At 38.8% G+C, this 9,851-nt stretch overlaps 1 protein-coding gene across 2 annotated transcripts in view; it reads right to left on the bottom strand.

Annotated features, from left to right (window-relative positions):
• Positions 1 to 7,699: 7,699 nt before the first annotated feature.
• Prkdc (protein kinase, DNA-activated, catalytic subunit) overlaps positions 7,700 to 9,851 on the bottom strand; it is a 203,951-nt gene continuing 201,799 nt past the window's right edge. For both annotated transcript variants that reach the window (XM_060391032.1, XM_060391033.1), the window contains one exon: positions 7,700 to 8,214. In XM_060391032.1, coding sequence (XP_060247015.1) covers positions 8,010 to 8,214 — 205 coding nt within the window. In that variant the 3' untranslated portion in view covers positions 7,700 to 8,009. The remainder of the gene's footprint in view (positions 8,215 to 9,851) is intronic.

Below are 9,851 nucleotides of genomic sequence, written 5' to 3'. Positions count from 1 at the left end.
CACACACACACACACACAGAGGATGTCCTTGGGTTTGGCGAAAGACCTTACTATCACCTGTAGACAATTATTCTTGCTCTTGGCCCGTTACTAAGCTTTAGTGGAAACTGAACTTCAGCAGTTGCTGTGATCTGAGCTGCCAACTATGAGCTGGGTATGAATGGATCCACCAAGCCATAAAGTTGTATGCGCACAGAAGCAATTCACCATCAAATGGAAGTGATATATCATGTAATTGGGCCTGAAAGCACAATTACATCAAGTTGCCCAAATGCTGCGGATTCCTACTTTTTATACCTTAGGTCCCCAAACATCTGTCTATAGTATCAAAAAGTGTGCTCTAAGACTGTCTTGAGAAAGACAAGGCTAGGGCCTGGTTTATTGATGGTTCTGCATGATATGCAGCTACCACCCCTTTAGTGGGCAGAACTTCAGATAGTGCATGTACATGGCTGCATTTTTCTTGGAAGGAGAAAGGGCCAGATGTGAGATTACATACTGATTCATGGGCTGTAGGCAGTGGTTTGACTGGGTGCTTGGGGATTTAGTACCATGATTGCAAAGTTGGTAAGAAATCTGGGAAAAAGGTATGAGGCTATCTTTCTCCAAATGGGCAAAAGATGTGAAGATACTTGTGTCCCTTTTAAATGCTCATCAAAAGGTAAGGTATTTAAGCCAAGTATATAGGATGACCTATTCTGTGGATAATAGGACTCTTTCTCTGGCTATTTCTATCATTGCCGTTTAGACCATGAACAAAGTAGACATGGTAACAGAAATGGAGGCCACAAATGGGCTCAACATGGACTTTGACTTACTAAGGCTCACTCTGCTAGACATGGTGCTGAGTATAAAAACCTACCAGCAGCAGGGACCAATACTGAGGCTTCCAATAATCACTGTTCCCTAGGGTGACTAGCCAGTGACTGGTGGCTAAGTTGACTACGTTAGACCATTTTCATTATGGAGAGGATAGCACTTTGTACTTCCTGGACAAGATACTTATTCTGGTAATGGCTTTGCTTTTCTCACACATAATGCTTCTGCAAAAAACTATAATCTATAGATTTACAGATTATCACCAGGAAATCTACTTTGTAAAAAAGGAGGTAGGATAGCCCAATCCATGCTCATGGAATTCACAGCTTGATAGAAATGTAGCATGGCCTTTTAAGGACAAAGTTAAAGAGCCAATTGGGTGGCAACATCCTGAGGAAAGGGGCCGGTTCTCCAGAAAGCTGTTATATATTTAGAATATCAACCCAATATAGTTAGGATTCACAAGTCCAGGAATAGGGATGGGAATAAGAATAGTTTGACTATCACCCCCAACGACAGCAAAAATTTTGCTTTCTGTTATCGTGACACTGTGCTCTGGAGGCCTAGAAGTTTTAGTTATAGATGGAGGAGTGTTTCTGCCACAGGGCATAACAAATATCTACTGGAGAAAAGACTTTCTTTCAGCCACTTTGAGCTCCCAATGACATAAGGTCAAGTGGCTAAGCAAAGAGTATTGGAGGGATGATTGACCCTTATGACCAGGGAGAAACTGGATTGCTTCCTCACAATGGAGGTAAGAAAGATTATGGCTAGAGTGCAGGAGATCCCTTAGGGCTTGTCTTGGTGCTACTATTTCCTGTGATTAAGGTCAATGGAAAATGACAACCTAATTCAGGAAGAATGATAAATGGCTCAGACCCTTAACGAATAAAGGTATGGGTCATCTTCCTACTACCAGGGAAAGATCCAAGATCTGATGAGGTGCTTACTGGGTGTGGATTAAATGCAGAATCAGTAGCAGAGGAAGATAGCTATAAATACCAGCTAATGTCACATGACCCATTACAGACAGGATTGTAACTGACATGTTTTTACCTTGTTAGGAATATGCTTGGTACACACACTAAGTATTTGTTCTATTTCTGTAGGATCCAATATAAAGTTGATTGACATAATATTACTGGTATAAATCTACAGGATCATATTCCAAGTTATGAGACATTAAAGACTAAACAGTTATTAAATAACTGTGTTTCTAAGCCCTTTGGAGCCCTCAAAACTACATCTCCAGTTTCAAATGTTGATCATTGGAGCTGGACAGTTTGGTGTTTTCTATGATGGGTTTGATTTTACTTTGGTGTGACAGTCCACTTGCTATGACCTTGTATTTCTCTTTTGGAATAAGAATGCCTACTTGGTACTATGTGTTGGAAGAATGTTTTTGATATTCATAAGGTTATAGAAATAATATTCCTTCCCAGTGAGAAATCACTCCACACTTATAAAAGAGAAAGCTCTGAACTAAAGATTGAAGCTGACTGTGCCTAATGCCAAGAGGTGGCCTTGGATAGAATATTTTACTAAATTACATACACCTTAGGCTTATTATATATTTTACATATGCTGTCATCCTCAAATCTCGTCTAGTTCTAGCCCCAGATTACACTTTCAACAACTGAGGTAGAGATAGGAGACTTGCAGTCTGGCCACTTGGGCAGATGGGATATTTGCATAGCAAAAATACAGCCAGAATTATTTAAGTAGACCAGGGTTGTTTTTCTCTGCATAGTTGCTATCCAGTGCCATCTTGCCTATCTAGTAGAATTCTATTGTTCTCAAGAAGAGAACTGGGGCTTTACGACAGGCCAGGACTTATCATTCATTGTGATCTTGTGCTACTCCCTTGAACTGTGTTAGAGACATTTTCTTTCGAGATGGGCCCAATGGCTGGTCAACCCTGGTGACCAAGCATTTACATTCTACCACTATCCCTAACAGGCTTGCCTAGCATATTACTTATCTTTGGAGTATTGGGGGAGTGGTAGCACTTCCTCAGCTAGATTTCACTTTGTGTGATTTAATATCTCCCAAGCAAATCTATCAGTGAATCCTTTATAACATCAATTCTATTTGTTTGAGTTTCTTCTGTGCCAATAAGAATTTACAGTTCAGAAACATGAGGCATTCAAAGTGTTATGATTTTTATTAAGGATCCTGATCAGAGATCTTTGAAAATGGACTAATTTATATTATGAAAGAAACATGACATTTGAGGACAAGAGGTAGAATGTCAGTTTTAAAGTGATATGTTTATGTGTAAAGTTGACGTCGATTGTGAGCTTTAATATCAAACTGTCTGACATTTACAGTCGTCTGAACAGGGAGTCTCAGATGAGAAAGTGTCTGACTGCTTTAACTGATGTAGGAATTCCTCCCAAATGTGGTTGTCATGTTCTGGTAGAAGCCCTAATTAAAAAAAAAAAAAAAGGCATAGTGGAAGAAAGGTTATTTGGAAGGCTTCCTTGGCCTTCCCTCTTGCTACTTAATTCTTTCCCTGATGTTAGCATTTTTAGGCTTCCATTGTTGACTAAGGACCAGCAAGCCACTTTGCAGTGCTGGAATTGGGACTGCTAAGGCACTCAGCCTCAAGGAACTAAGCAACTACTAGATTTTCAGCCTCTTTAGTATGAGGCAGCTACTATTTCAAGGTAAGTGTGTATGTGTATGTAGTCTTTCAATTCTGTTCTAGAAAATGCTGACACAGAACATAAACATAAGTATTTAGAAGGCAGCTTAGTGCCATGACAATTTAGTTGACAGGATTAAGTTTACGTCTAGGACACACTACCTCAGTTATGGGTTTTTGACTGGATTTATACTACCAGTTATGAATTATCTCTTTCAGAACAGGCCTCAAATCTAGAGAGCAGCTGGTTACTCCTATAATAATCATGCCATTATCACACCAGTGGGTGCATCCTGCTTGGCAGGCTGGTGTTGTGCTCAATACTGTTCATGACTAAGTAAAACCACTGATGAGTTTTCTTTATCAGCAACCTGTATTTTCCAGAACTATGTGAACTAGGTAGCAGGAAAGAAGTTCCCTTTTCAATGACAGATTGATTTCTCTATATCTTGCAACCAAAATGTATGGTCTCTTCAACAATATTACCAACTAGTTCTAGAATAAACAATAGAATAAAGACCAAAAAAACCCCAAAAAGAATTAAACCAAATTGTATTTGGTTTAAATGTAACCAACATTACCAACTAGTTCTAGAATAAACAATAGAATGAAGACCAAAAAGAAACCAAAAAGAATTAAACCAAATAAGGAAGACAATTAAAGATAAGAGAATATAATTCAACCAAGAGAATTACTAGAGAACACGCAAACTGACATAGAACATGGAATGAAAAAAATCAGTAAGTCTAATAAAAAGCTCATTGGAAAGCCTCACTAACAGCATTGAACATGGTAATGATAGAAAATCAGGACCCTGAAACAATGTAGCTATGCTGAACCATTTAATTGAAGAGAATGTTATACTAACATGCAGGAATAGAACATACAGGATGTTTGGGACACTACTAAAAAAAAAAAAAAAAAAAAAAAAAGACCAAGCTTATTAATCATGGGCATAGAAGAAATCCAGGTCAAAGTCCACAGAAAATGTTTTCAATAGAATCACAGAAGAAAAAATTCTCAAATCTAGGGACAGGATCAGAAGAGAAATTGTCCCCACATCATACAACAATCAAAATAAATAAAGAATAGTTAAAATTGCAAGAGATTTAAAGCTCTCAAGTCAATAATAAAGGCAGACTCATCAGAAAAAAACAACTGATTTTTCAATGAGACCTTAGAAGACAATTTAGATCAATGTTTGTAAGTTCCGAAAGACCACAGAAGCCAACTTAAATTTCTATAGCCAGCAAAACTATCGGCCATAGTTGAGAAAAAACATTTTCCATGATAAAAACAGGCTAAAGGCAATTCCATTCAATGGAAAAAAGACAGCATCTTCAACAAATGGTGCTGGACCAACTGGATGTCTACATGCAGAAAAATGAAAATAGATCCATATTTATCACCCTGCACAAAACTAAAGTCAAAGTGGATCAAGGACCTCAACATAAAACCAGATACCCTAAATCAATTGGAAAAAAAAGTGGGGAACAGCCTAGAACTCATTGGCACAGGAGACAACTTCCTGAACAGAACACCAACAGCACAGGCTCTAAGAGCAACAATCAATAAATGGGACCTCATGAAACTGAAAAGTTTCTGTAAAGCAAAGGATACCGTCATCAAAACAAATCGACTGCCTACAGATTGGGAAAGAATCTTCACTAACCCTTTATCTGACAGAGGACTAATATCCAGTATATACAAAGAACTAAAGAAGCTGAAAAGCAGCAATCCAAGTAATCCAATTAAAAAATGGGGAACAGAGCTAAACAGAGAATTCTCGACAGAGGAATATCGAATGGCAGAAAAACACTTAAAGAAATGCTCATCCTCATTAGCCATCAGGGAAATGCAAATCAAAACGACCCTGAGATATCACCTTACACCCATCAGAATGGCCAAGATGAAAAACTCAAGCGATAACACATGCTGGAGAGGTTGTGGAGAAAGGGGAACCCTGCTCCACTGCTGGTGGGAATGTAAACTGGTACAACCACTCTGGAAAGCTATCTGGCGCTTTCTAAGACAAATAGGAATAGTGCTTCCTCCAGACCCAGCTATACCACTGCTAGGTATATACCCAAAGTTTGTTCAAGTACACAAAAAGGACACTTGCTCAACCATGTTTATAGCAGCTCTATTTGTAATAGCCAGAACCTGGAAACAACCCAGATGTCCATCAACAGTGGAATGGGTACAGAAATTGTGGTATTTTTATACAATGGAATACTACTCAGCAATCAAAAAGGAGGAAATCATGAAATTTGCAGGCAAATGGTGGGATCTAGAAAAGATCATTCTGAGTGAAATATCCCAGAAGGAGAAAGACAAACATGGGATATACTCACTTATATAGACCTATAAGATATGATAAACATAATGAAATCTATACACCTAAAAAAGATAATCAATTGAGCGGACATGGGGTAAGAAGATCAATCCTCATTTAGAAAGACAGATGGGATGTGCATTGAACGTATGACAGGAGTCTACTGAGCGCATCTGAAAGACTCTAACTAGCAGTGTTTTCAAAGCAAAGACTCATGACCAAACCTTTGGCAGAGTACAGGGAATCATAAGAAAGAAGGGGAGTTAGTCTGATGGGGAAAGGATAGGAGCTCCACAAGGACCAAATATATCTGGGCACAGGGTCTTTTCTGAGACTGACATTCAACCAAGGACCATGTATGGATATAACCTAGAACCTCCACTCAGATGTAGCCTGTGGTAGCTCAGTAACCAATTGGTTTCCCAAAGTGAGGGGAACAGGGACTATTTCTAACAGGAACTCGATGACTGGCTCTTTGGTCTCCCCACCCCCGAAGGGAGGAGCAGTCCTGTTAGGCCACAGAGGAGGGCTTTGCAGCCAGTCCTGAAGATACCTGATAAAACAGGATCAGATGAATGGGGAGGAGGTCCCCCCCATCAGTGGACTTGGAAAGGGGCACGGTGGAGATGAGGGAGGGAGGGAGGGAGGGACTGGGAGGGAATGAGGGATCGGGACACGGCTGGGATACAGAGTTAATAAAATGTAACTGATAAAAAAAAAAAAGTTAAATAAAAAATTAAAAAAAAAAAAACAGGCTAAAGGAATTTATGTTCACCAACTTAGCCCTACAGGATACTAGAATGAATACTTTAAAAAGAATACATGTATTTATGAAACCCAGGGGGAGAAAAAAAACAGTGGTTAGTGGTTAGGTCAGTGGTTAAAGAAAGAAAGACTAAGAAAATAGTCAGTCAAGAATCAATAATAATTTTGACTATCAATGGTTCCAATTTCACTAAAAACAGGTAGGCCAGTGGACTGGATTAGAAAAGAGAATTCATGTAAAATGAACAAACAAATAAATTAATGGGGGAAAAAAAAGAGAGAATTCAGCTGGGTAGTGGCACATACCTTTAACCAACACTTGGGAGGCAGAGGCAGACAGATCTCTGTGAGTTCTAGGCCAGCCTGGTTACATGGTGAGTTCCAGGACACTAGGGCTATAAAGAGAGACCCTGTCTAAAAAGAAGGAAAACAAAATTTATTATTTGTGCCTCTAAAAAAGACACTCCATCATCAAAGATAGATATGATCTTAGCATAAAAGGATGAGCAAAGGTATTCCAGGCTAGTGAAACCAAAAACAAGAGGAGTTGAAGCAAAACTTATCAGAAGAGATTAAGGTCACTTCATTCTGATATCAAGAACTTCTATGTACTCAGGTGTACTCAATTTCATAAAACAAATGCTATTTTAGATATAAGGCCAGATTAACCATGATACAGAAATAGTAGGTGACTCCAGGAACAGGCTGGAGGGGAGGGAGGAGGAGACAGAGAGAGAGAGAGAACAATAAAAAACACAAAAAATACGGTCAATCACCGAAGAAACAAAACATATGACAAGATCTATGCGATGCAATGAAGTCAGTCTTAGGGAGGCTAATAGTTCTAAATAAGCATATATACACCCATGTAAATGTGCATATATGTATATATGTACACACATACATTATATATATATATATATAAAATCAGAGATGGGCTGGAGTGATATTCTAACAGGGTAAGTTGCTTCAAGCCTGATGAACTGAGTTTGGTCCCTGAATTCCAAACACGTACCATGGTGCACCCACCACACCTAACAACAGTATATAGGGCAGAGGATCAACATCAGAGCAGATATTAATAAAACAGAAATTAAAGAAAAAACAAAGAAATCAATGAAATAAAGAGTTGATTCTTTGAAAGGGGGAAAGTATATTGTTTTATTTTTTATCTTATGTGTGTTTAAGCATGTGTGGGTGAATGTATGACACAGCACATGTGTGGAGATCAAAGGACAACTTGCTGGAGTTGCTTCTCTGCTTCCACAATATGGGTTCCAGGGACTGAAATTAGTTAGGTCATTAGTGTTGGCCGCACTGAGCCATGACAGCACTACAAAGTAGATTTCTTTTCTTTGGTGCTTTAGTAATATCCTGTTGTTAGTGAAGGTGTAGGAGACTCCTTCAGAGATATAATGCTTTATAACTGGTGACAACCAGAGTTTACATCCAAGGATCCCATCCTTCCCAAGTCCTGCCAAGGATATTGGGGTCTGTTGCCTGGTCCACCAAGCACTTCACTTGAGTCTCTTCTGAAAGGCCACTCTCTGGCTCTTGTGCACGAATGTTGTGGTCTTTGTTTCCTTGAGCTACGGCTTTATAACTTGCAAAGGCAGCTGACTCTTCATGGCCTAGACACAGCTCATCACTGCAAAAAGTATTGAACAAATATGAAAACACAAATGATTTTCCCCCCTTTGGACTGTATTACTGGCTATCTTTTACAAATATTCTGCTATCATTTATACATTTTCCCCCTCCTGGCATGTATAACTTTAAATTAGAAGTTTGGGTTAGTAGGAAAATAAAACATGAATAATACAATTATTAATATTTGTTTCGAAAATTTTGCTCAGATATAAGCTTTTTCTAGGATAGACACTCAGAAGTGGAACTGCTGAGTATAATGATAACTCTATTTGACTTCTTGAGGAGCCACCAGGCTGTTTATCAGAGCAACTGCACTATTTCCCATGCCCACCATATATGCAGTTCTCTATATCTCTGCTTATACTTCTCATATCTAATCTGAAAGGCATCATAACACATAAGACACCGATTTTCATTTCATTTGTACACTTTTTTTTTAGAGAAATTTTTTATTACTTGGCTCATTTTTTAAAAATTGGGTTGTCTTATATTATTGAATTGCAAGGATTTTGCTTTGGGGGAAAGTCCAGTTGTCAAGGTTGGCTGAAAACCGAAGATGACTTCTATTTGCCCACCTGCTGGGAATGTAGAATTGAATCATTACACTGGGCGATTTTATATATATATTTGCACATCTGTGTGTGCATGTGCTTTGGAAGAGCATCAAGCATTCTTATTGCTGACTCATTTCTCCAACCCTTACTTAAAAAAAAAAAAAGCAGCTCTGGGAACAGAACCTAGGCCTCATGCTTTTAGGTTAGTAAGCACATGAACCCTCAGTTACTTTCCCATTCCTCCTGTATTCTTGATTGTATCCTATAAAGCACAACTGGAAATTCTGAAGTTCAATTTGCCCGTCTTGCTCTTCTCATGCTTCTGATGCCACACCCAGCAATGATACGGGTCACAGCCAAATGCAATTATGAAGACCAACTTAATTTTTTTCTAAGTGCTTTATTTTTAAGTTGGACAAACTTTGAATTAAGTTTTACAGGTAATGTAACACGGGGCTCTAATCTCATTCTCTTGCCAACACCAATCACAGTACAGACCTGGCGCTCTTGTCAAAATCAAGTCAATTACAAAGCACATCTTACTACTTCTTAGAACTAAAGTCGAAGTTTCTTACTTCCTAGGAATAATATCTATAAATTTCTATTTGCTTTAGATTTAATTAAAAAATTTAGAGCAAACCTAAAGGTCAATGTAGCTCAGGTTACTATCTGAGAAGCTCACACTGTGTTCTTCACAATGAAATACTAGTGTTCATCAGGGCCAAATAGGTCAAATGCCCTAAAAAGTACAAAGGCAAATACAAGTTTCAAGCCGCCTCCTATGGGTAACAACACTGTACCACGACCTCGGCTCTCCTTATGATGTTGGCTGCACAGAGACAAGCCAAACACCAGTCCTTATAGGCCTGGGCTTAGAGTGGTAAGCCTCTCTAAGGCTCATTTTTTCATCTGCACAGTGAAGACCATCACACTGCTCACACATGTCTGAAGTGCTTATTAGCACTTCTTTTTTTTTTTTTTTTTTTGCTTAGCACTTCTTAACATGCACTGATTCTGTGCTCAATCAACAGTCTTTGCCAGGCACCTCGAAGGAGCTGCAGTGAGCAAGTGTACTGCTTGA

Source organism: Meriones unguiculatus, chromosome 9 (assembly GCF_030254825.1).
Source record: "Meriones unguiculatus strain TT.TT164.6M chromosome 9, Bangor_MerUng_6.1, whole genome shotgun sequence".
In the NCBI taxonomy this organism is placed as follows: domain Eukaryota; kingdom Metazoa; phylum Chordata; class Mammalia; order Rodentia; family Muridae; genus Meriones; species Meriones unguiculatus.
Note: the sequence above shows the minus strand (reverse complement) of the source record. Positions and strands in the feature narration are given on the sequence as shown.